This window comes from Osmerus mordax, chromosome 5 (genome assembly GCF_038355195.1).
Source record: "Osmerus mordax isolate fOsmMor3 chromosome 5, fOsmMor3.pri, whole genome shotgun sequence".
In the NCBI taxonomy this organism is placed as follows: domain Eukaryota; kingdom Metazoa; phylum Chordata; class Actinopteri; order Osmeriformes; family Osmeridae; genus Osmerus; species Osmerus mordax.
The window spans coordinates 13,106,046-13,131,516 of record NC_090054.1 but is presented as its reverse complement, the minus strand read 5'-3'; the positions used below and the strand labels follow the sequence as shown (position 1 = coordinate 13,131,516).

General features: G+C 45.3%; 2 protein-coding genes across 4 annotated transcripts; one reads left to right on the top strand and one right to left on the bottom strand.

Moving 5' to 3' along the window:
• Positions 1–266: 266 nt before the first annotated feature.
• Positions 267–10,481, top strand: pygb (phosphorylase, glycogen; brain). The gene is given in 21 exon segments (XM_067237060.1): positions 267–581; positions 1,556–1,657; positions 2,148–2,186; positions 2,188–2,236; positions 2,384–2,487; positions 2,574–2,705; positions 2,816–2,927; positions 3,745–3,827; positions 4,675–4,818; positions 4,941–5,033; positions 5,592–5,738; positions 6,083–6,246; positions 6,421–6,535; positions 6,664–6,765; positions 6,870–7,017; positions 7,500–7,558; positions 7,669–7,810; positions 8,043–8,250; positions 8,541–8,675; positions 8,789–8,855; positions 9,415–10,481. Coding segments are annotated over 21 exon segments (2,553 nt in total). The 5' UTR covers positions 267–338; the 3' UTR covers positions 9,580–10,481.
• A 412-nt stretch (positions 10,482–10,893) lies between these two features.
• On the bottom strand, positions 10,894–25,244 carry abhd12 (abhydrolase domain containing 12, lysophospholipase). Of its 3 annotated transcripts, XM_067237064.1 has the most exons (15): positions 25,119–25,244; positions 24,414–24,591; positions 18,610–18,681; positions 17,817–17,938; positions 16,772–16,877; positions 16,472–16,591; positions 16,236–16,266; positions 16,049–16,094; positions 15,812–15,941; positions 15,574–15,611; positions 15,118–15,197; positions 14,944–15,026; positions 14,315–14,393; positions 13,601–13,728; positions 10,894–13,178 (listed from the first exon to the last, which is right to left on the bottom strand). In XM_067237064.1, exons 2-15 carry the CDS (start codon positions 24,587–24,589, stop codon positions 13,145–13,147), a joined length of 1,245 nt encoding a protein of 414 aa, XP_067093165.1. In that variant the 5' UTR covers positions 24,590–24,591; positions 25,119–25,244; the 3' UTR covers positions 10,894–13,144. The 3 variants fall into 3 exon arrangements, with proteins under 3 accessions (XP_067093165.1, XP_067093163.1, XP_067093164.1); XM_067237062.1 differs by lacking the exon at positions 25,119–25,244 and having other exon boundaries at positions 24,414–24,761; XM_067237063.1 differs by lacking the exons at positions 18,610–18,681; positions 25,119–25,244 and having other exon boundaries at positions 24,414–24,761.
• Positions 25,245–25,471: the final 227 nt, after the last annotated feature.

The window sequence follows — 25,471 nt, the reverse complement described above, 5'->3', positions numbered from 1 at the left end:
TATGTAGGATTGTTGACACTAATTGCTATCACCTGCTGTCCAGCATGGTTACAGTATGATGACGTATGGAATACGTCTATTTGAAATACTCAAAATAGAGTGGGGAAAAGGAAAATTATTCCCATCTTGAACTATTAGATCGGCGCTATTCGTACGCCTGCTGTGACGTGTACACGCATCCTTTTTGACCAATAAGGTACAAGTTTGCACAATCGCACTCCCACCCATGTGTTACTTTTTCAAGTCTTTAATCTCTTGCCATTAAGTTTACGCATCGGACTTGATCATAACACTTAAAATTGATCAACAAGTTATTAAAGGGATTGATTATAGGAGCCATGACCACGCCATTGAGTGACTACGAAAAGAGAAAACAGATCAGCGTCCGTGGCATTGCAGAACTGGGTGATGTCGCAGAAATTAAGAAAAGCTTCAATAGGCATCTTCATTTCACTCTGGTTAAAGATCGCAATGTTGCTACCCCACGGGACTACTACTTCGCTCTGGCCCACACGGTCAGGGACCATCTTGTAGGGCGATGGATCCGCACACAGCAATATTATTACGAGAAGGATCCAAAGGTAGGGAAAATATTTTCTGGCATTTTCCAGAAAGTGACAGCCTCTGTCATGCCTGGTGCCGGTCATTCGTTAAACTGTAATTCCCGGCAAAACATGGTGTGTCTGATGTTGTAGTGACATTGTATACTCAATAATAATAAATATGATTCCATGCAAGTGACTAGGTGTATTTTGCATGTTTCGCTTTTTTTGCAGGCAACACTAGCGGAAGTGTTTTGATCAGGAATCCAACTGGAGTCCAGTGTCACAAGCTTTGTGTAAAAGCTATAAAGCTACGGACTCTAATTGATTAAAAAACTTCTGAAATCATTAACATTGTCTTATGAATGGTGTAACATAGCATAGCCAGATAAGGTGCGTGTTATAGATCTGTCCTGTAATGCTCAGGTCTGCAAAACCCCAAACAGACAGGTTGGACACATGCCAAATATTGCATAACATGCATACCAGACTGGGTGGGTTGTATGCAAACTCCTCCTTACTCTGTACTCAACAGGCTAAACATTGTCTGTGTCCACGTATGCGTGGTGTTGGGAACATTTCTTTTATGTTACTGGCTAGAACATAGAGTGTGGCTTGTAAACAGGCAGTCTAGTGTTTCTTTTCATTCCAGAGCACAGCATATCCGTTTCCTCTTCATGTCTGTCTCCTGAGTGCCTACAGCCCTGTCAAGCTGGCTGTTCCACTGGCTCAGCACTGCATTGTTTATGTTCATTGTGATCATGGCTTTACTTAGTTCCCTAAGGGCCTAAAGAGGCTGGTGTGGTAGAGGGGACAGGTGGGTGGAAAGGGGGTCATTGTAATGATAGCCACCTGCACTTTGTGACCTGATGCTATATATCATGCTGGTGGCTTTTCCTCTGACTCTAAACAACACTGAATCACTCATGCTTGTATCGATCGGCTCAGAAATCCTGATTTCCGCCTATGCTAATTACGACTAATAGTGAATCACCCTGTTTCTTTCACTTTAGAGGATCCACTACTTGTCTCTGGAGTTCTATATGGGTCGGACCCTTCAGAACACCATGATCAATCTTGGCCTGCAGAATGCCTGTGATGAGGCTATATACCAGGTAAACACTGCTGTGCTTTCAGCACCAATGTCACACTTCCCTGTGTTATTGAAATGAACCTCATTCTTGACAGTATAGCCCTTCTGAGGCTACTCTCCGGAGGTAAAGACAATGTGCTTTGAGTCAATAGCAGCCAGCTATCAATAGCAGTGACTAAGGGACATTTCTGTTTGCTTTGTTTGTTATTGCAACGCTACTAACCAGATGCTCTGAAAGTGAGGTGTGATAACAAGACACAAAACAGGCAACCACATGCATTTACCATGAGACATTGTTGCATTTCAAGTTTCAAACCTGACCAACTGAATTTAGATGGATATGTGCTTGACCTAAAATACTTCAAACTTCTAGAAAACTGTCAAAGAGCCTTAAGAATGTAGGCAACGCCCCATATCAAGTGGCTGTTGGTTTCGCGCCGTTAGTAATTTCATTCGAGATGAGCATATCGCATATCTGTGCATATAATAAATGGGTTGTAACCTTTTGCCAGCTGGGATTGGATTTGGAGGAGCTGGAGGAGATAGAAGAAGATAGAAGAAGATGCTGGACTGGGAAATGGAGGACTGGGCCGCCTCGCAGGTGAGAGAGCAAAAATTCCAACATGTTGACACTGATATACACAGACAGTCACATTCTATAAGGGATAAGCTATTTGTGGCATGGTGTGCTATATACAGTATTTTATCGCTCTACCCCGACAATGACACTGTCAATCCTCTGCCTCAGCTTGCTTCCTGGACTCCATGGCCTCCCTAGGGCTGGCTGCCTACGGCTATGGCATCCGCTATGAGTTTGGCATCTTCAACCAGAGGATCAGCAATGGCTGGCAGGTAGAGAAAGAGAAACCTGGGAGGAATCACTAACCTATGATTATACACCCTGTTTTGTTTGAAAACTAATCTTCTTTCCCAATCAGGTGGAGGAGGCAGATGATTGGCTTCGCTATGGTAACCCATGGGAGAAAGCCCGCCCAGAGTATATGCTACCTATTCACTTTTATGGCCAAGTAGAACACACTGCAGAGGGAATGAAGTGGGTGAACACCCAGGTCTGTGTGCGACACACACACATACACACACACACACACACACACACACACACACACAAAAACACCCACCCATCTCTATCTTATAATTGGTCTGTTTGGTCTGTTTTCAGGTCATCTTAGCCATGCCCTATGACACTCCTGTGCCTGGATACAAGAACAACACAGTTAACACCATGAGACTGTGGTCTGCCAAGGCTCCCAAAGACTTCAACCTGCAGGAGTGTATGTGTCAATGTTTGAAAGCTATCCAGTTTTTACATGATAGAAAGGGATTATTGGTTTTGATAGACAGTAGTTGCTTTTATTTAGAGGTGATTTTACTCAAGAAACAACAATACAATGGTATTCAACACACATACTGTTTGCACGCGCACACACACACACACACACGTTAAAGTTCTCTCCCTTACTGAGGTAAATTGGATTCATGGAGCGTAGGAGAGAGCTGTGTAGAATACTAAGCGTTGCCCCCATGTACCAGCACAATGCCATTGGTGGGGGAAGGGAGAAGGCAGCCTACCAGTGTTGACTGTGGGTACACCCCTGTGAGGAGGCAGGTGGCAGGGGGTAGCTGAACTATATTCTACCTACTCCGTCCACAAACGTCAACCTGGGTCAAGTTAACCAAATGGGGGGCCTTTCAAATTGAGATCAAGTGACAGTTTACAACGTTAAGTCATTGTCTCAAATTGGAAGTTATTTCGTTATCTTGAAGTGAAGTGCCCGTGTGGATTCCTAAGATATTTTTAGATTAAAACAGCTGCACTGGAGGCAGATTTGGTCCAGTTTATGTTTCCAATGTAGACCATGCAAAGACCATGAAATTATGTGGCTAGTGTTTCTTGAGCTTGTAATTGTTTGTTACAGTATCACACGACTTGGTATGGATCTGAAACAGATCATACAGCAGTTACGGTTTGAACAAACAATTAGCGTTTTTTGTTTGTTTGTTTACATGTAAATTCTTACTTGATTGTAACTTTGTGTATGTACACAGTATTGTGTTTATATAATTCTCTCCACTCTGCCTGGTCTACAGTCAATGTTGGAGACTACATACAAGCTGTGCTGGACCGTAACCAGGCAGAAAACATCTCCAGAGTCCTCTACCCAAATGACAATGTACGTCTCTTGTTGTTGTTGACCAGAACACATTTGGAACAGGGAGAGTGTGTTTGCCCATCGTGGAAATGAGAAAAGGGACATGAGTGTGTGAGAAAGATAAAGGGAAATAATCTCACATCCAGGAGGTCACATGGGGCGGGTGCATTCTCTCAAGCTATAACCCTAAAAGGACATCAGGGCTCTATGGTGTAGCACACACTCCTCACTACAACACACACACACACATACTTACTGTAGAGGAGAGTCCTGTAACATGAAGCACATCAGCTGTTCAAGTGGGGATGAGGAAATCCTTGTCACTCTATATCCCCAGGGACTAAGGCACTGCCCTAAACAGGGTGGCCCGCCTTTTCCAGTTTCTGTGTACAAACAGAGAAAGCCCCATTAGAGCCATGTTACATTTACATTTAGTCATTTAGCAGACGCTCTTATCCAGAGCGACTTACAGTAAGTACAGGGACATTCCCCCGAGGCAAGTAGGGTGAAGTGCCTTGCCCAAGGACACAACTTCATTTGGCACGGCTGGGAATCGAACTGGCAACCTTCTGATTACTAGCCCGATTCCCTCACCGCTCAGCCATCTGTTCCCACCTTCACCTCTCACACCCACTCAGTCGAAATGGTAGCTTAACAATTTAGGGCACTGTTAGGCCACTGGACACAACAGCAAATGTACTTCTACATCTTAGATTCACCATGCAGTTACAGTCAAAAAATAAATCACGCAAAGTAAAAGGATGTCCAAACACAGGATGACATAGTGATACCATGAGATACAGTTCTCTAAGAACATGGGTTGTAAAAGCGTCGTGTGAGGTTCTGAATCGCGTGTGTCTGTGTTCAGTTCTTTGAAGGGAAGGAGCTGCGTCTCAAACAGGAGTACTTTGTGGTGGCCGCCACACTCCAGGACATCATCCGCCGCTTCAAGTCCTCCAAGTTTGGCTGCAGAGACCCCGTCAGGACCTCCTTTGAGACCTTCCCTGAGAAAGTGAGTGGCCATCCCACCCTTCACAGATCTCAGGGTAATTTGGAAATCCTTTGAAGTTATATGGCAGTTGGCCAAAGCATTCAACCTGCATGGGATTGTCTCCTCTCCCCCCGCACTGTTAGGTGGCCCTCCAGCTGAATGACACCCACCCTGCCCTGGCCATTCCAGAGCTGATGAGGATCCTGGTGGATGTGGAGAAGCTGGACTGGGACAAAGTGAGACATTCTCTGACCTGGGGCTTTGTTATGAAGAGCAACGAACTATGCAAAGAAGGGAGGAGAGTGATACTATAGAGTAGGTGTGGTTCTGCCTTGTAGATAATAAGTCTGGTGGTATTTACAGAAGCTTTGTGTGATATCTATTGTGAAGTGTGATAACTGGAAACCACAATAGTGAGGCATGATCGACTTTACTGTAGAACTATGTACAATGAGTTTATTTATACGTTACTATCTTTTAAAGATATGATAATACCGTAGGTATTGCAACTACAGAAAGGTCTGGTGAGGATTGTAAATAGACATTGATATTATGCCCTCTGCATCCATTTTGCGTCAAAGAATTACACAACTCTTAACCTAACATTTTTACAATCTTATACAACAATTCATCACCTGGGTATAGCTCAGCGGTACAGCATTTGACTGCAGGTCAAGAGGCTGCAGGTCCGAACCCCCTCCCGTACTTCCCTTTGGATCAAAGCTTCCGCTAAATGAACGCAATATTGTCATTCCGGTGTGGTGATCATGCGCCTGTGTCGGTTGTCCTCTCAGGCGTGGGAGATCACGTGTCAGACGTGTGCCTACACCAACCACACGGTGCTGCCCGAGGCCCTGGAACGCTGGCCCGTCTCCATGTTTGAGACGCTGCTGCCCCGGCACCTGCAGATCGTCTACGAGATCAACCGACGCCACCTGGAGGTGAGATCCTCACCTCACATTGTCACCTGACAGGACACCCGGTCCCTGTCAGAGCTCTTGGGTTTTCCCGTCGAAGGAATCATACTCATCATACCAATCATAACGTTCTATGCTCATGCTTGACGTACTGTTTGAAGCCATCCTGTAAAGGACAGAATCCAGTCCTGGAGGACAGATCCAAAAGAGAAAGTGTTACTGGCCATTTTTGGTGCATCCAATTTCTGCTTTATGAAGAAAACAATAATATGTTGCCATTGACTGAATACTACAACACACGCATTAGGACACTTTTGGGACTCTCCTTGTGTGCGCTGACTGGTAATGCTCTGTTTGTCTCCTGTTAGAGGATAGCCGCCATGTTCCCAGGAGACAACGACCGCCTGAGGAGGATGTCCCTGATCGAGGAGGGGGACCCCAAGAGGATCAACATGGCCCATCTGTGTGTGGTGGGCTCCCACGCTGTCAACGGGGTTGCTCGCATACACTCCGAAATAGTCCAGCAGACTGTGTGAGTGTGTGAAGCCTATGCGTTTGAGAGACGAGCGAAAATAATCATTAAAGCTCCACCGAGGTGAAAAGGCTCGGCCAACCGCCAATTTTGGCATAGGTTTCCATCCTCCTGTAGATTGGAAAACCACCTTGTGCATGTGTTTGATTCCAGACTTCTATTTCTGCAATACAGTTTCAAGGATTTCTACGAGGTAGAACCTGAGAAGTTCCAGAATAAGACCAATGGGATCACTCCTCGTCGCTGGCTCATGCTGTGCAACCCCGGCCTGGCTGATATTATTGTTGAGGTAGGAGATCTTGCTAGGCCTGTTTAAAATCAAACCCCAAAAAATCTCCAGGTGGCAGCAGAAATTATAAACAGTTACATCCAACTGGAAACTAGTGTTAAATGGAAGGTTTTCCTTTTTTACTGTAGAAAATTGGGGAAGGCTTCATGACAGACCTGTTCCAGCTAAGGAAGCTGCTCGACTTCATCAATGACGAAGCTTTCATTCACAGTGTGGCCAAGGCAAAGCAGGTACGCGTCCACGTCAGACTCTAACCTGTGTACAGTTTGACATCTTTCTCTTACAGCCCATTTGACACATCCCGTCTGATGATTTCTCACTCGTGTGGTTTCAGGAGAACAAACAGAAGTTTGCAGCCTACCTACAGGAGAAATACAAGGTCAAAATCAACCCAGAGTCCATCTTTGATGTCCAGGTCAAGAGGATCCACGAGTACAAGAGACAACTTCTCAACTGTCTGCACATCATCACCTTCTATAACAGTAAGAACTCGGACACATCACGTTGCGGTTGAATAACCAGCATGCACCTTAATCTGAAGTAATTGTCTGGTAATAAGAATCCTGTTAAACATTACGAACAATTGGTTTAACTGACACTATCACAATTGACTACAGCAGTAACATACATGAACTTCCAAAAGACCAGAATCCAGAGACCAGTCAAGTTTCCAACATCGAACTCGATAAAACATTTCTGGATGGACCCTGCGTTGCGCATTGGTGCTTTATCCATATTAATGCCTATGGTTTTAGAACGAGATGTCCAAGATGCCCACATAGGTGTGACGATCAGCTGACCACGTGTTTTTCCACACAGTATGTCCGCTGTGTTGTTTCAGGTGTTTGTGCTGCCATCTACCTGTAAGAGTCCAAACTGACATAGACGGGAGGATGGGAAACAACTGTGTTGATGAGAAAACGTTCACATTCTGTAACTGCATTGTTTTCTATTACCCGTGTAGGGATTAAAAAGGAACCAAGCAAGCACTTTGTTCCCAGGACAGTGATGATTGGAGGAAAGGTGCAGTGTGCAAACGCCTCTTCATTGCATCATGGGAGTGTGAACGAGGAGAACTCATTCACGTACATCTCAGTTGCTGTCGATATTTCACACATGTCCCTTTTACCCAGGCTGCACCTGGCTACCACATGGCCAAGAATATTATCAAGCTAATCACGTCGGTGGGCCAGGTGGTCAACAACGATCCCATTGTTGGGGACAGGCTCAAGGTCATTTACCTGGAAAACTACCGGGTGACCCTGGCTGAGAAAGGTACAAGGGGACAAGGATGAGAGATTGCTCTTGATTGATAGGGTAAAATAGATAGCTTTTCTTCTGCCAATTTCATAAATACTGACACTGGTAATGTTACTTCCAAAAGTACTTGAAAGATTATTGAGAAATGATGTTTCTAAACTAATATCCAGTATCAGTACATTTCTTAGCGGCTCCGTATTCAGTGCTTATTTGTCACCGAGCCTGCTCCCTCTCCTGTGTCATCCAGTGATCCCTGCAGCTGACCTATCAGAGCAGATCTCCACGGCGGGCACAGAGGCCTCGGGCACAGGCAACATGAAGTTCATGCTGAACGGTGCCCTCACCATCGGCACCATGGACGGTGCCAACGTGGAGATGGCAGAGGAGGCTGGAGAGGAGAACCTCTTCATCTTCGGCATGAGAGTGGAGGATGTGGAGGCCATGGACAAGAAAGGGTGAGAGAGAAGAATGTCTAGAAGGAACGACTTGATTCAGTCTCGATCGGTCTAAAACCATTTACTCTTGTGGTGCTGAGGAGAAAAAGTGTTCCATTTAAAATTCAGAAATGAGCTTGGCATTCTTAATATTACCCTTTGCAGCCTACAAAACTGTGCGCAGTTCATCCTGAAAGTTTCAGATGAGCTGTCCACGTCATTTGATTGAAAATCGAAAAAAATGCACATTTAATGCACTGTTGTGTTAAATCAGTGCATTGAATAACCTGGACCCCACACATTCCACGCAGGTACAATGCCAGAGACTACTACGAGCGTCTGCCAGAGCTGAAGCAGGCGATGGACCAGATCCAGACAGGTTGCTTCAGTCCGGAGGAGCCTGATCTCTTCAAGGACGTCGTCAACATGCTGATGAACCACGACAGGTTCGGATATTATTACAGCCACGTTTGTTTTCTTATAATCCGATTAGGTGCGGTTTCGTTTTTCTAAAGCAGATTGTCTTGCCCCCCCCCCTCCTCCCCCCTTGTCTCCTCAGGTTCAAAGTGTTTGCTGATTATGAGGCCTACATTGAGTGCCAAGATCGGGTCGGTGAACTGTACAGGGTGAGTCATCGAAGAGGCATTTCCTCCGCTTTTCAAAATGCCCTTTCCTCTGGAGTGTAAATAAACAATTTCCCCAAAACTCGAATCAATTTTTTGGACGCCACTAGAGGATGCCAGTGTGCCACTGTGCCCGCTGTCCTGTAGAAACCTGAAATGTCAACACCATTCTTCCAAGCCACCGCCTCTAGCGTTGTGCTATAAGGGAGGTCAGACGTGTGAGTGCGTCGGGGTGGTGCTGGGTTACGGGCTAGTGTTTCTGGGCGCTTGGCTCTCATTGAGCATTGCGGCCACTGTTGGCATAGACACGATCTGATCAGCCGAAAGGTGCCTTAAGTGTGCATCACATCGCAGCATTAGCTGCTTAGGTCAGCACTGCCATGGGGTGTTGCCAACTGCCATTGAAACTGCCAACCCGCAAGGGTGTTGTATTTCTTTTTTGTCACAAAGGTGGACTACAATTAGGTGCCGAGTGTCCCTGAACCCAAAATGGTGAAATTAAGGACATGCTGACAACATTTTGCGATGTGTAAAATAACTATGACTTGTGTTTCCATTCTAGAACCCTAAAGAATGGACTAAGATGGTAATCCAGAACATTGCTTGTTCCGGTAAGTTCTCCAGCGACCGCACCATCTCTGAATACGCCCGGGAGATTTGGGGTGTCGAACCCTCCAGTGTGAAGATCCCGCCTCCCAACGAGCCTGCCGTCGAATCCAGTCGCTGAGAAGCTGCTGGCACTCCCATTCGTCAGAACTCCACCAGTCACGTCTATACCAGTCTGGTCTTCATCAGGCTGACTTCATCATGCAGCTAATCCCTTCCAGCCCTCTGTGACATTGCTTGTAAAAATGGCTATACAGATAACATGTTATTTGATTTACATCAGAGGAGACTGGAAGGGGCCACACAGGAAACGTTATAGCTTTTTCTTAGTTTCACTCCTTATTTTACTTGAACAGTACCTCTCGATTCTGTGCCCAACAGACCAGTGAGACAGGCCAACTTGCTGACTCAAAGCAGTCAACCAAAAACTCCTTAAGCCACCCAGACCCTTGTGACCTCTCCACTTTTATTGTGTATGTACTGTAGTTTTCTGCTACCGATGGGACTTTTATCGCGGGGGAACAAACTCGTCTTTAAGCATCCCTATCGAAACATTTAATGTATGACTCAAGTTGCATAAAATGCGTACTGTGAAGTTCCTGGTTATCAGTGGACCAGTGTTTATCATAATGTTCATGCTCTCTGTTCTTTATACTGGTTAATGGGCTGTGACAAAATGTGCCATGTTCATTCTTGTGTATATTTGTAATGTAAAGGAATTTCCATCTGTTGTGCGTTCTCACTGACTTGTCACAACATCCTGCACTTTCTAGAGACTACATTGGAGTGGCTGACATTGTGTCACGTGACCTATGTGGAGGTGAATGTGGAGGAATGGCTATATCCACATTCGGGTGTGACACTGAGCTGTACTTGAATACTGTATGTTAATTTGATTGAAACAAAAAAAACATGTCATATTCAGTATACCTTCTCCTTAAAGAAGAATGTTTTCATCTGCAAAAGATTGAAGTGATGTGGCAATCAACAAGATTGTTATAAAATAAAGACTTCTGCACTTACCATTTGAAAGACTGTCAAATCTTATTGAAAGAGCGCCTGTCATGATACTTCAGTAAAATCAACAAGTTTAGCACCAAGCTCCTGTTGTACAGGCCGATCTTCTTATGTCATGGCCTCCACCCCTCTCCTCTGCAATCTGGCCATGCACGTCTGCTAAACAGGTCAAACAAGGCTGCTACAACTCCCATTCACCAGCACCAAGCAAGCACGTTTCATCTAACCAATACTAAGTGAACAAAAGAATATTGTGCATGTCAGATAGCCAGTTATAGCACCCGTTTTTCAGAAACCAACTCGGGTAATTCAATCATTCCATTGTTTATTCTTATATTTAAATGTCCAGTCCAGCTCAACAGCTGGAAAAAGTGTAAAACTTTGAAATATCAGAAAGGAAAACAAGACATAATCCTAATAAAAGGACAGTTAGTTTATGAAGATCAAGAAAACAAACAAAGCTTTTTGATTTGAAAATACATTAAATTAAACATTTTGTTAAAGTTGTCCCCAGTCATCTAGCTCTGGTATATTGAAGTTGGTGTACATGACAGAGAGTCACATCTAACTACACACGGCAAAACTGTTTCAGAAGACATCAAACTTACATTAGAGAGTGAACTCGGGTGAATGTCAGATGAGAGTACAAGGTCAAGGTCCTGTGTGACCAGAGATTTGAATATAATATCTGCGAATGAAGGGGCTTTGAGGAGTTGACATGACATAGTGTGACTTGGTTTATAAAGACGACATCCACAGCTGCCCCGAGGATGGAGCCGTGCTTTGGAAACAGTAACCTGTAGGGCTAAAACCAGGTCTAGTAGGGACTATCAAATACATATCTGGTCCCCTAAACTCTGTGCAAATTGCACACAATAAGCCCATGATAAATTCCTTTCAGAACAGGACATAAACCCATACAAAATAGTGATTGTGTTTTATTATTTAGAAGTTCCGTGGCTTGAATAGTTTTCATCCAATTCAGAAACACTCTACATGCCCCAACTCTAACTGGGGAATGCCTACAACAGTTTAAGTCTACTGTCCATTGTACTGTACATGCATATATTGATAAATCTTCCTTTGGTGAGCATATACTTCACTCACTGCCTATTCACCCCAATAATATACAAGTCATACATTCTGGGAGAGTTGACCCACTGTCAATAATGTGATCAATTTATCTGTTCCTTCTCTTTGATTTGTAAGGAAACATGGAGCTAAAAGGAAGTCTGAAGATAAGGGAATATTTGACCTAACTGCTTTGTGCTGATCATGAACATTGCACATCCCCAAAACCTAAAAGCAACACTGTTTAAACTTGCTTTTAACAACAGCCAATCCACAATGACAAAAACAGACAAAGATTTCCTTTGACCTGATTAGACTGCATTGCCAAACAATGACTATGAATGAGGGACTTGATATTGAATTGAAAACAGACTAACAGTGCAGGCACAGAGTCAGAAGCTCTGTGCCTGGTTATTTCCTGGCCCCAAACTGGTCTGGTCCTGCATACTAGATCTAGGGGCAGGAGGGGGGCATTTCCCCTCAGCAGCAGCCAACACACTGAAGTTTCACTGCAGAGGGCAGCCATACTGCCACACTGCAGGTGGTGCTCAGCCTCGCACGCACGCACGCACACACACACACACTTAGAGCCAAACTAAATTAATTACAGCTCCACTGCACAGCTGCCCCCCAGCCACAGAGGACATAAACCATTAAGGACCCAGACCATAACAGTGAAATAAGCACTCCTCTTCTCCACGACGTAGGTCTGAAGAAGAACCACTCTGACTAAATCAGATGTTGACATTGCCAATCACTCTGCGAGAGAGTTACAACTTGGGGGGGACGGGGGGGGGGGACTTACTAACAACTTTTTTAGGGGAAATTACCTTTAACTATCAGTGACCCAGATGACAAAGGCATTTACTAAGCCCTGCAGTCTTTTCACCAATATAGCTTCTTATGCAAAGTGACAACACTTCTCTGAGAAGATAAATAATGATACTTAGTGGCCCCAAACCCCAAAATATTCAAGTTAAATGTATATTATTTTAAAATTGTGATATTTAAATAAAGCTAGTTCCAAGAGACATTTAAACAAGCCGTAAGCTTCACATAATTGTCCAAATATCCTGTCATCCGATATACATATTTAATCCATAATATTAAAACAAAAAATATATATTGTTAAACACATAGGTTTTAAAGATCCATTTGATGGGCATCAACATCTCTTTCGCTGACCCTTCGGGTGAATGTACATAATTTCTAGTCATTGTGCAATGAAAACTTCATCCACGGCATTTTCAACGCCAGTGATGTTGATGTCAAGGCTCATTAGATTAGTGCATATTTATACTTTGTGCTCAAGCTGTCCTCTTGATCTCTGCAGCCATGACAGCAAGCCACGTCCGACAGTGGCTCCTCTCCTCGCCAGTGCTCTGGTTTTGCTTGCAGGTCATTCTCAATGTCAACAGGAATGCTAAATACCACGAATGGTGTGTCCTCAGTCCATGCATGTATGTACAAGTTCCGGTGATGTGATGATGCACTAGCCTCTAAGGTTTATTGGGGGGGGGGGGGGGGGGGTGTGTGTCAGTATGTGGTGTTTGAGCGTGTGTAGGAGGAAAGAGGTGTACGGGCAGAATCGTTGTTAGCTATGAGTGTGGATGAGACGAGCCAAGAAAGTCACTATAAAACAAGACAAAAAGAGAGAGAAGAAAACAACAGTTACCAAGAGTCTTCATGTCGGCCGCAGCCAAGAGTCTAGGTGAGACTCTTTTATTATCGCCCCGTTTGCCACTAACACACCCACTGCGCAACTAATTTTCTCCACTGGTGAGTCACTGCCAAATTTGGACCGCGGTTGTGACACACATTGTCAACTGTGAGGCAGTCTGTTGCTTGTAGAGGAACTAGAGTCTGAACTAAGGCCGTGTGAATCAGCAGCTCTTGGGTCATAGGAATCCCGATGGCAACCACTAGATACCCTCTGGTTGAGAGGGTTGATATTAACATCAGTTGGTCTGCACACGTCTGCAAGCCGGGATTCCTCAGAAACAATCGATGACATCATGCTCTGTAGAGGTCGGGTAGGTTTACAGTACGTGTACCTGAGTATGTGCGGTAGCTCTGGGCTCCTGTAGATGAACTTATGTTTGTAAGCCAGGGAAACGGGGAAGGGGATGAACTGGACCTTGTGGCCACTCAGACTCTTGGACTGGGCAGCAATGTTGTAGAGCTGAGGAAGTGAGAAAAAGGAATAGTGAGAAATGTAAACAACATGTTTACCCCAGTACAGGACAGTGGTATTTGATGTTGGACCAACAGCAGTGGTGATGTCTTTGAGGGAATTGCGGCTCAAAGGTTTCGTTTCCCCACACTGCCATAACGCAAATGCAATTCAAGTCATTATTTAAGTTAACAGCCTTTGAGACTCTCATAACTACACTTTGAGGAATGAGCGCTGGCATATTCAGCACTCCTTTTTCCAAATTAAAATTTTAATCAAATATGCTGGGATTTTTAAGACATCATAAAAGAGAATCAATCTCGAGTAATTAAATTGAGAGTAATTCTAAATCGGCAACGAGCAGTGCTTGGTGCCAAGACTGCAGCCACTTTATTGCTGCAAATATACCGGATATTAATTACCTACACTAATTCAACTATAAAACATGCTCCTGTTGACTTTGGTCGACCAAAGTATCAGGCCCTTCATTTGAGGACCAGACACTTCAATCAGGGTGAAGGAGTAGGTTCAAAGTGACGAGACAGATTATGACCAATGAATCAGCAATGTGACCAGAAGAAAAATGGCCAGCTACCTTCTTCCCCAGATGAAAGGGCACAACGGTGTCATCCTCGGCATGAAGGATGAGCAAGGGACAGGAAATGTGGTTGACACTGCCAGTGAGAGAGAGAGAGGGCACAGGCAGAAGTTAGGGAACATTCCGTGGAATTTTCGAAGAAACTTGCTGGACAACAACTGACTTGAAATTGTGCAACGCTGATATATGGTGGCCCCAGTATGGATTTGTTTGACAGAGATGAATGGTTGTCTGCTGGGGTCAGCCCTAAGCCCCCTATTGGACAATAGGCCTAGGGCCCTTCCTGGGTTGCAAGCCGAGTCAGCACATACCAGAGGACAAGTAGTGCACACACTGATCTTAGTTCTCTCATGCTGAGAATCAGCTCCACAAGAGCGAGCATGCGCGCGCACACACCCTTATAATATGAGGGGTAAAAGCTACTTAATAACATGTTGAGTTACCATATTGACCCAACAAACCGCTGTTATGTAAACATACTCTGTGCGTTGTGTTCAGGGACTGTACTCTGCCCTGCTACTTAGTCTGAAGAACTGGCTGCTTAGGTACCGAACAGGAATCGGAAAGGGGGGGGGGGGGGGGGAAGAGTATAACATGTTTTTGAGAGCTGAGATCGGCATACTTACTTCTCATCACTGGAAAAGTGGATGTCGTTAGCGGAGATGGCATCCAAGAAGAACCAATCAAACCCCGGGAGGTATCTGTACACCTAGCAGGACACAAGGAAACACAGACGCTGTGGAACACGACAGAACAGCATCTCCTTACGGTGACTAGACGGGAGTGGAAGGACGCCTCACCATTGAGAAGGGGTGACTCTTGGCTTCCTCTCTGATGTTGGTGAATGGAGATTCCAAGATTAAGGAATCCGGGGGCGTTCCTGAAAACATGGGAAACGGAGAGAGAAATCTATTCCATGTTTGAAATCTAAATGATAACTTAAATACATTTACTCTCATGTCTAGGACTTATATTCGCAAGGAATATTGAAAACAATACAGCGCTCTTCCGAGAGGATATTCCATACATTTCAACTATGCTGGAGGTCAGTCTCGTCTCGGACATGTCCGTATGCACTGCTACACCGTAACCCAGTCCCAGCCAGAGTGGGTGAAATATTCAGCCTGGACACTTGATACATGGGGAGGTCTTGGCGAAAGGCCAGTAATCTTGGGCACCTATTGTCGCAGCTCCTGTACACTGTGCTCAGGTCAGAGCCTCAGCGTCTTCAGGGCTCCGTCCTTTTGGACACTTACCTCCATCACACAGACGCCTGACCAGGTTCGTGGCCACTCTGGAAATGGAAAGGAGCAATTAGTCCAGAAACGTGGAGCTTGATGGCTTTTAAGCTCTCCGCCTACTGCTCCATATAATTGTACATGCCATTTTGACAGTCACTATTCAAGGGCCATGTTACAAAGAACCAAGGCTACTATGTGTAGACTGCCAGTGGTGAAAGCTTGGCCAATCCTGCGCGTGCGCGTGTGTTCCTACCCGGTTCCCAGAGAGTGGCCCCAGATGTACAGGGGTTTGCGGCCGACCCTTTCCTTCAACCACTGGTAGAGGACCAAAGCGTCTGATGTCATACCCTGCTCAGAGGGGCTGCCCTCAGAGTCACCCCAACCTGGAAGTCAGAAAAACTTGTTGTTAACATTGTGCTAAGTCATCATACATTTCCTTCTGGGATGGTAGAAAGAGACGTAGGGGGAAAAGATGTAATGTAGCCCTTACCTCTATAATCAAAAGTGACTACATGGTAGCCTAATGAACTAAGGACCTGGGGGACAGAAACACATGACTAAATGATGTACAGTCTTGGCATCATACTGATATTATACGATTATTATATTGAATACGACAGGGAAGAAGAAGCCTGCCACAGGCCTTTATAAATAGAGTAGCACATGTTTGACCTTACTTTGTAGAGTTGTACTCTATGGTCTCCTCCTCTGCGACAGACAAGAAGAACAAGTTCATGAGGTTAAAGGTGAGGGGTTGCAAGCGCACCTGCCAATCGCTCTCTCGCTCTCTCAATGGATTGCCTGTGCATAGCCTCCAGTCGAGGGCAAAAACGGAACTTTGCGGCGACAAACAAACGCCGAGGTCATCTACGGGCCGTGTTCGTTTTGGGGACAGTGTGGAGGAGGGACTTACCTTGTGCCCGCGTTGCCATGCAGATACAACATGACTGGGTTGGGGGACTGGAGGGCGCTGTCGTACCACTCCCTGTCCTTCCCCTGCGCCTCTTCCCACATCTGGTCTGGGACTGTGTGCCTGTGGGGGGGGGGGGGGGGGGGGGGGAGAAGGTGGTCTGACCAGAGCTGGAGCATTGACAGACAAAACTCCATATGCAAAGGTCTTCATTTAAGTACACTGAAGCCGTTGTATTTGAGTACGTTTTGCATACATTTGTAAAAATGTATGCAAGGCTGGGTATGTGTTTGCACATCTCACCATACACCTATGTTGATGCCCTCCTCTCGCTGCAGGTAGAAGTTGAAGGTGTGGTTAAGACCCTGGTCCTGAGGCCTTTTCAGGTCAATAAAATAGGGCAGCCGCACTACGGGAGGAAGGGGGGCGGGGGGGGGGGGGTAGAGAGTCGCGTGTTAGATGGGTTTGTGGGAAGACAATTGCGAAAGTGTACAGCAAGTACAATTGGGCGAGGAACAGTCTCTCTTTATGCTTAGTCGGCCCTCATGAGACACTTCCACTTCCTCCCTAGACGGCTCGCTTCATCACTTCCTCCACGGCGACCTTCCCATACAAGATAGCCTAAAAAAGTGTTCAGTTGTCAGCAGGAATTAAGAGTTGAGGCGCATCTTACAGCGTGTCATTGCCTGTGACTTTTTAGCTTCACTACTGTGTGATGCTAAAAACCATGTACCAGTACATCCAAACAGTAAATAAACTGACTTTACAATTCCAGGTTCCGAATTACATTCCAAGTGTGCCACATCGATCATGGAAATACCTAGCAGAAACCTCTTTTAACAATTCCATCCAACCTCCAGCACCATATTAGTGGCAGGTAACTGAAGACCATCACTCAGGATCTCTCTGACTGCCGAAAGCTGACTCATCAATGTTGTAGGTGTAATGCTGCCCGTTACGGCCAATAAAAATGCATGAAAAGCACTTCAGTTACATACCGACGCTGCCTATCAGATGGTTGGGATGGGGGGGGGGGTCACGTGTGTGTGTGTGTGTGTGTGTGAGCGTGCGTGCGATGAAACCCTACAGATGGAATGTCCTCCTTTTAGTACTGCCTCCGTCTGGAGTGTCGGGCCTTGTCGAATCACACGCGCGCACACCCAGACGTAGGGGCCTCTCACATCTGCTTGTGCGTGCACTCGGAGTGACTGACCCCGAGCCAACCCGTGGACTGGGCGAGCCACGCTACGTTTGCGAAATGATTCCAGAAACATCTCTGGTTCAAACGCATGAGGGCTCTTTTCCTTATGAACATTCACCGCGCAATTACACTTGTGGACTCGCTCACCGAAATTTAAAAAGACTAGTTTTGCCTGAATGGAGGGACAGAGCTTGACGATGAAGGGGATGGTGATGTAGATCCCGAGCACCCACAGCAGGATCCTCTTCAGTCTTGCTGCCAGCCCGTATCTGGAAAACACAGGGAACACACAAGTCAGGCCGATATTCTCAAAAGGAAGGCACATGATACACTGACTGTTTGATGTTTCAAGTCGCATTCCAGGTTAACGCCTTATAGCAGGGAAGGATATAGCCATTTATGGAATGTAACATGACTATTCGGACTGTGCTTTGTTAACTAGGCCTAATAGTAAGTTGCTGGAGAGAAGCAGAAAAATGGGTCTTGAGAATGACTAGAAAGGTGGCTCTATTCAAGACAATAATGAAGGCATAGGCTGCAGAGTGGAGAGGCCTGTAGAAACAAAACTGGTCAAAACCAACCAAAACTCAAACAATAACCAAAAACCTGTATCCCTCCCTCAGAACGGAATCACTGTCCGATGTTAAATGCACGTTTTGGCCTGGGAGCAGTGGATCTCACTGTGACGTCTGTTTCAACAAGCAGAAGCGCTGTACATTTACATGTCCATATCTGTCAGTTTATAATTACAAGAAACCGTATCAACAATGAACATGATCATTGAATGTGGCCACTCAAGGGAGAGATTTCTTATTTTTTCCAGTAGATAGAAAATAAATTCTGCTTTACTGCGAGCCCATCAATGCGTATTAACACATCTCTACCGTCATCACAACATGACACATCCATGTGTTGCACTTCAGTGGATCACGTCTCTTACCCCACACGCAGGGAGCAGTCCCTGACACACACTAGGCCCAAGCAGCAAGGACTCAGCCAGTCAGGGGTCCCCCTGCAGCGGAGGGGAACAAAACCACAAACAGGTCCTTCCAGGTCCTCCAGGCAGAGCAGCGCGACACATGCTCACTGTGTTTGTGTTCGTCAGGCATTACCATGCGTGCGTGCCGGGATGTGCGCTCGTGTGAAGGCGTCTTCACGTTAGGATGTCAAAAAGGTCAGGGAGGGTGCTTGTTTAGCTTCCCTTTCCTCTTTCTTTCTTTCTTTCTTCCTCCATCTCTCTTCCTCCATCTCTCTCTCTCCCCCCCCGCCTCCCCTCTCCATCTCTCTCTCTCCCCCTCCATCTCTCCCTGGTTGGCCTTCTCGGTGGCGTGTTACGGTGCTCTCAGCGCTGACGTCTACCACCCAGCAGTGGCTGGCGGGGCTGATGTGTCACGATGGTCCGGCTGAGGCATCAGTCAGGGAAGGGGGCCTGGGGTGCCTCGTCACAGCCCCCCCCCCCCCCCCCCCCCACAACCCCCCAAGGAGGTACAGTCACCCTGGGGAGGGAGGGGTTACTCCCTGCTGGAGGTGTGTCGTAACCTCTAATGTACTGGTAGTGTGGTGGACTGTATAACACAGACAGGGGAGATACAGTAGGCTGCAGAGTAGGAAGTCACTGGGGGGTGGGGTGGGGGGGAGGGGATACATCTTAAAAACGGCAGAGGTAGGCCTAATGTTTAAGGGATAAACAGGTTTATTCGCCATGAAATTATCAAATAACACAGAGTCTGTTTCATGAAATAAATGACAAGATCTGGATTTAAATGTGGCTTGTCAGCCTGACGAGTCCTAAGCAAAAGATTGGATTCCATCAATTCTCTCTCTCACACACACACACACACGCAGCGTAAATGTAAACGTGCCTTGTGAAGTTAGTGCAGGGATGCAAAGCCCATTTTCAGAGTGTGCAGCACAGGAGCTAACTGTGGGTCTATGAATAATGCAGACTTGTTGAGAGAGCCGGTGAGGTACTGTGTTATCGAGGAGCCAAGGGGACAGAGAGAGGGAGGCCGACAGAGAAGGCCGGGTCAAGTTCCATAAAAACTCAGTCACGTACAGTGAACATTATCTGAAACCTGATATGGAGACGTATAGCTAGTACACCTAGGTGAATGGCTAACATATACCTACCACACCTACATGAAGACAATGGCAACCGTCAGTCAGTATCATGCATTGGTATGCTAGTATCTGTGTGAATATGCAAAGTGTGTGTGTGTGTTGGGGGGGGGGGGGGGGGGGGATGATAAGAGGTGCCACCAAACCCAACATCCTTTACAGATAATGAAGCAAATGAGCAGGTTTGGAGCTCATAGTGGCAAGCTGGCAGCTGCATGCTGAACTGACTGGAGCGCAAGGCTGACAAGTTGGGACAAGGTGGACTGCACTCTGGCTTGGTTCAGAAGTGGCCTGGCACTGGCCTTGCCAGCCAGCCAGACAGACAGATGGCTGTGGTGGCTGGATCACCTGGCGCGTGAAGCCCTTCTGTCTGCACTCCGAACTACCTCAGACTACGCTCGCGGGTCGGGGGATGGGGTCGAACTGGATTTGGACCGTTTTCAAAGTGAGTTTGCAATTTGTGCAGTGGCCACTACCAAACGGTGTGTGGTCATTGGCAGGGGACTCAGGCCGAGTCTCGAGTGGGAAACACCCAAGCAGACTGGAGAGGCGGTCGCAGGAGAAACAACGTCGGTCTACAGACGCAGGGTGTGACACCTGCGTCGCTTGCTAATGCGTTTAGCTTCGAAGAAGCTAGGGGGGGGAGGGGTCAGGTTGGGTGCATGCAAATCTGACGCCATATGGGCCTGATTACAGCCCCGCGGACGGGAGCAGAGGGGAAGCTACATTGCATCACATCCCATTGTTCATCTGCCCGGCCGACCGGCTTCATCCTTCATTAGGGACATTGAATAGCCTGCATCGTCCGTGTTAACCTGGTGTAGCGTACGCCAGGGTATTGAACATTTAAAAGCTCATTACAAAATGATTAATCTACCATAAATAAAAGGATGGAGGCAAAAAAGGCTCGTGCAACTAGGTGCCTAATTAATTTCAAATAACATTTCTCTACATTTACATTTAGTCATTTAGCAGACGCTCTTATCCAGAGCGACTTACAGTAAGTACAGGGACATTCCCCCGAGGCAAGTAGGGTGAAGTGCCTTGCCCAAGGACACAACGTCAGTTGGCTTGACCGGGAATCGAACTGGCAACCTTCGGATTACTAGCCCGATTCCCTCACCGCTCAGCCACCTGACTCCCTCCTCCCTTGTCTAAGCCTACTCGTCTTCAGGAGTATCAGCCTCTGCAGTCTCTGGGCGGTTTAAGCCTAGTTCATCCCTTCCCTGCTGAGGCCAGGCTGCCCAAGGTGACAGTGCAAGCAGCCAGGACCTTGAGAGAACCAGGTCTGCCAGCCAGGCTGGAGCAGGAAATGTCAGGCTAGCTTAATGCAGCCTGACATGGAAGGGTTAGGGAGATACTTAGGGTGTTGGATTTCAGAAGTACTACTGTGCGTCGACTACAGCTGCAGGAGAGGTTCTCTCAGGGTCTAGAGCTTTGATGTGGGGGGGGGGAAAAAATACAACGAAAACTTGAGATTCTTTTTTGGCTATCGCTACCATGCAAGCTGAACTTCTGTCCCAACCTCTATGCTAAGTGGTTATGATGATACCCACTCCTTCAGACGGCCCACAAGAGCTCATGTTCCCTGAGTGGATTCTAAAAATGTGCCTCTGCATTGAGCGCTGCACACCCACACAGTCTCATACGCTTGCTCACACGCCACATACACAAGCTCTACTGTAAGATAGTCTGCTAGTCGACAGAGTTAGCTGGAAAAACAACCAAGACCAGGCCCGGATGCTTCACCTCTGAATGAGGCCGATCACCAAAGTTTAACAGTTTTTTTTAGTTTTTTTTTGCCATTAACAATATTCTGTCACATATTCAATTGCACAACAAAGCATTACTTTATAGGAGTATTTGGTACTTAGGCGTAATCTGAAGGAACTGCAGGACCATAAGCAGTGAGCCAGTGGAATGGCTGGGTTTTAGGAAGAATTGTGCAATTAGGCTTCATTAACCAGTATTATTATTAAAACCTTTCACATTTATGAATCTGACACTGGTGGAGAACAGTGTGAACGCTTATGGGCAATAGAAGCACCAACAAGACACACACAGCATCATATGGTTGAAGTCATGTGCACCACAAAGGCCGATTGTGTTGGTTTTTTTTATTTTTTATGAGAAGAGTAATGCTACATGCAGTCAGCAAAACCATGCCAATACTTGAGATTGTTTTGCAGATTTCAAGTGACAGGGAATGGACAAGCCTAAATCTTGGTCATCCGGGGAATCTTTAGGCCTTCCAGTAGGCCATTTTAATGCTTCGAAAATGAGAAGGCATCGCTGTGAAGATCTAAGAAACCAAACAGGAAGTATGCTCCCAGCAGAGATGACATGGAAACGTAACGTGACAGGGAAGAGAAAAGAGACGTTTAACCAATCTACAAATCGGAGGTTGAAAACATAAAAGGAAGCGGAGAAGAAAAGACAGGGGGGGGGGGGATCTGATTCATGGCAGCTTCAGGAACAGAACATGACAGGGACTTTGAACTAAGTGAATGAATGACACCTAATATATTTAAGGCAGACAGGCAGCTATGTAAGGAGACCGTCTACCAGGGGAGGCAGTAGTACAGGAAGAACTAGGGAGGAGCAGATGGTAGACCTAGAGGGAAATTAAAGTCAACATGTATTACTTAGCGGCACGTTCAAAGGCCTGGCAGGCGATAAAGGACTGCATCAATGACTATGTCCATCTCTCCAGTTTTTAACAATGGGCTTCCCTGCCTCTCAGCAGAGTCCCTATTGTGAGTGATGCCAGACCAAGTTAATGGTATGCCGTTCTCATTATAATCTTCCTGTACCACACACACCTTTCCATTAAAATAGTCTTCAATCCACCCACCCAGCAAATTAGGTCATAGAAAGAGATCTCCCTGAAGGTTGTTGCATATCTGTTCCATCGGGGGCAAGTAAACTAGGAGAATTTGTAAGCCAAGTCCTTCTATGGATAAGCCAAATCCAACTACGGTTAGCCAACTGAGATCTCTTCATCACACCCGGCCTGAGGTCGAGTCTGGATTTCAGTTCTCATATCAGGTTAGTGACTAAGGAGGGCCTGCCTAGTGGTGATGCAGACTGACATCGGTAGTCACATGAGTAGCAACAACAGAGAACTAGGACTAACACTGGACTTTCTCCGAAACATAAAACTACAATAATCAGCTCAGACAAATTAAATAGAGAACCAATTACATCATTGATTTTAACCAAAAAATATGCATTTGCACGGTTAAGGACACAGTGCTCTGCCAGGGACAGTGATAGGGAAATATTTAATTAAGTACAAAGACTAGTTAACCAAACTCGTAAATTTCCATTATGCAGCTGCTACTTTTTACAGCAAATCAGGTCACAGAGCTCAATGAGCCCTAGATCTGTCAGAAGGTTTAATCTAGGATCAACACATTTCCAATTTCCCATTTAATAGTAAGACCAATATGTTGGTATACAAGATCACATGGTACAACTTCAGCATTTCTGTGAAAAATGTATATCAATAAACCATTTAAAAAAAATACAAATAAAAAAAAAACCTTGTCTGAAGAGTGTTTACAGTAAGGCTTGAAACAGTTTACCTGCACTCAAGACAAAAATGATACAATTGTATTATTGGACACCTAACCTTAATGGTGACATTAGGGATTCTCAGAGGAGACTAGGGTGTGTTCATTTGTCTGACTCAGTATTATATTCACCTCTCTTGAGCAAACTGAATCTGAAAGAAGAATAGAGTTCAAAAAGTGTAGCTAACAAACAAAGCACCCGTGGTGTCTCTTTATAAATGTTCCTGATAGTACATATATTGTTTTTGTGATTGTCAAGTGTTTTGTAAATTAGTTGAGATTTGCATAACATTTAGCTAATACGGCTTAGTGGTAGCAGACTCTTCCTAGGGTCAGAAGTGGTGACACAAATTGTCAGGAGATTATTTGAACCTGTGACATGAGACGACACTGGAGGGGAGAATGACCTTGATTAGGTAAGAAAAACATAATAGACAAGGTCAGATAACTCAGGAAGATAATTAAGCTGCATACCGGAGGCCAGCTAGCCTATATTATGGTCTAACGATGTGGTATGCCAAAATGATGCTGTCATTGTAGTGACTATCACTTGGGATGACCTTTTTGCTACATGTAAGAGGAATAGACCATCTTTAATAAGAGATCAAGTCAGCCTACTCTAAATGAAGACCCATCAACCAAAAGGGCTCTAATGATAACAAAACCACTTTGTACTGGTCCTAGTTTTTCAGCCGATCTATTTGTAAAGAATGTTTATCTACATGTGTAGGCTACCATACCCAAGCAGACTTGTTCCTCACAAAAAATGAAGTTCCACCTCAAAGAAAAACTAGTGTGACAGTTGGTGATAAGAGGTAGACACATTAGTGAAAATAAACTATGCATACGTGAATATAGTTTCCCTGATATCGTGAAGTACCTTAACATGATTTAAGATGCAATATTATGGTAGTGTTGGTTTTGCAAAAAATCCCAGGGTCTTAAAAGCATGCACTGTTACACGAGCCAACATTTTTAATCGATTATTCTGGTTTACAGTAGGCTACACTGAACTCAGTGACTTGAATGAGGCAAGGTCAATTTGTCTTACCTTCTAAATGGTCTGCCCATTGTTTTGTCCAACTCTGACTCGAACGGGACACCGCCGGGCCCTGAAACACCTTCTCCCTTCTTCCCAGAGTACTTTAAATTCGGACTAGTGTCCAGCAATGTGTTCGTGGTAGAGCTGTCATGTTCCACGGTGAGCGAATTATTTCGCTTTCGCATCACTGTAATATAATTGTGAAAGAGAAGCACAAATGCGGAAAATGTGGAATGACAGTAAAAACTAATGGTAAAGAGATCGGTCACGAAGATAGGCTGACACCCGGTTGGTGAAACACTGTCAAGATGTAGCCACGGCACAGTTGTTTTCACCCCCAGCAACGCTGACATTCAGCACTTTTGCTACATTGTTTGCAGAAGTATCTGCAGTCAGAGACCAGCTGATCAAAATCAACCTTTTGCCTCGGTACTCTTTCAGCCAATCAGATCAGACTAACTAGCTCGCCATGTTTGTAAGGTCAGAATTACCAATTAGTGTTTTAAAACAAATCAGAATATCTTAAAATAGATGTTCGTGAATATATGCCCACAACATTTTAGAAATAGCAACCTATATATTCAAGCAAACCTAACTTTAGACACTAGACTACAGTATCTGGCTAGCACTACCATTTTGCAAATCATATGGAACGATGTCTGTTTCACAACAGCCTATGGTTCACAAAAGGACGTTACACAAAGTAATACTAACATTTAACTTTTACGTTATTTTTGCAGACATCACGATATCAATGATCTCAAAACTATATTGAACTGTAAAATCAGTCCAACATTTATAGTTTACGTAGCCGACGTGCAGTGTAGTTTGTCACTTGTGGCCATAGTTTCCGGTCATGTGATCACAACAAGTACCGTATTTCGAGATTTAGCGTTTTTTGCCTTCAGAGTAAAAGCATAGGCTGCCATAACTTGTGAATTTGGTTGCGCGGTTATTGTTACAGAAGTCTGGATACTCTGACATGTAAAAAAAAGAAAAAAGAAGGACGGAGCATGTCTAAAAGGTACATAAAGTGCAAGATGACAAATGATTTTTTTATTTTTATA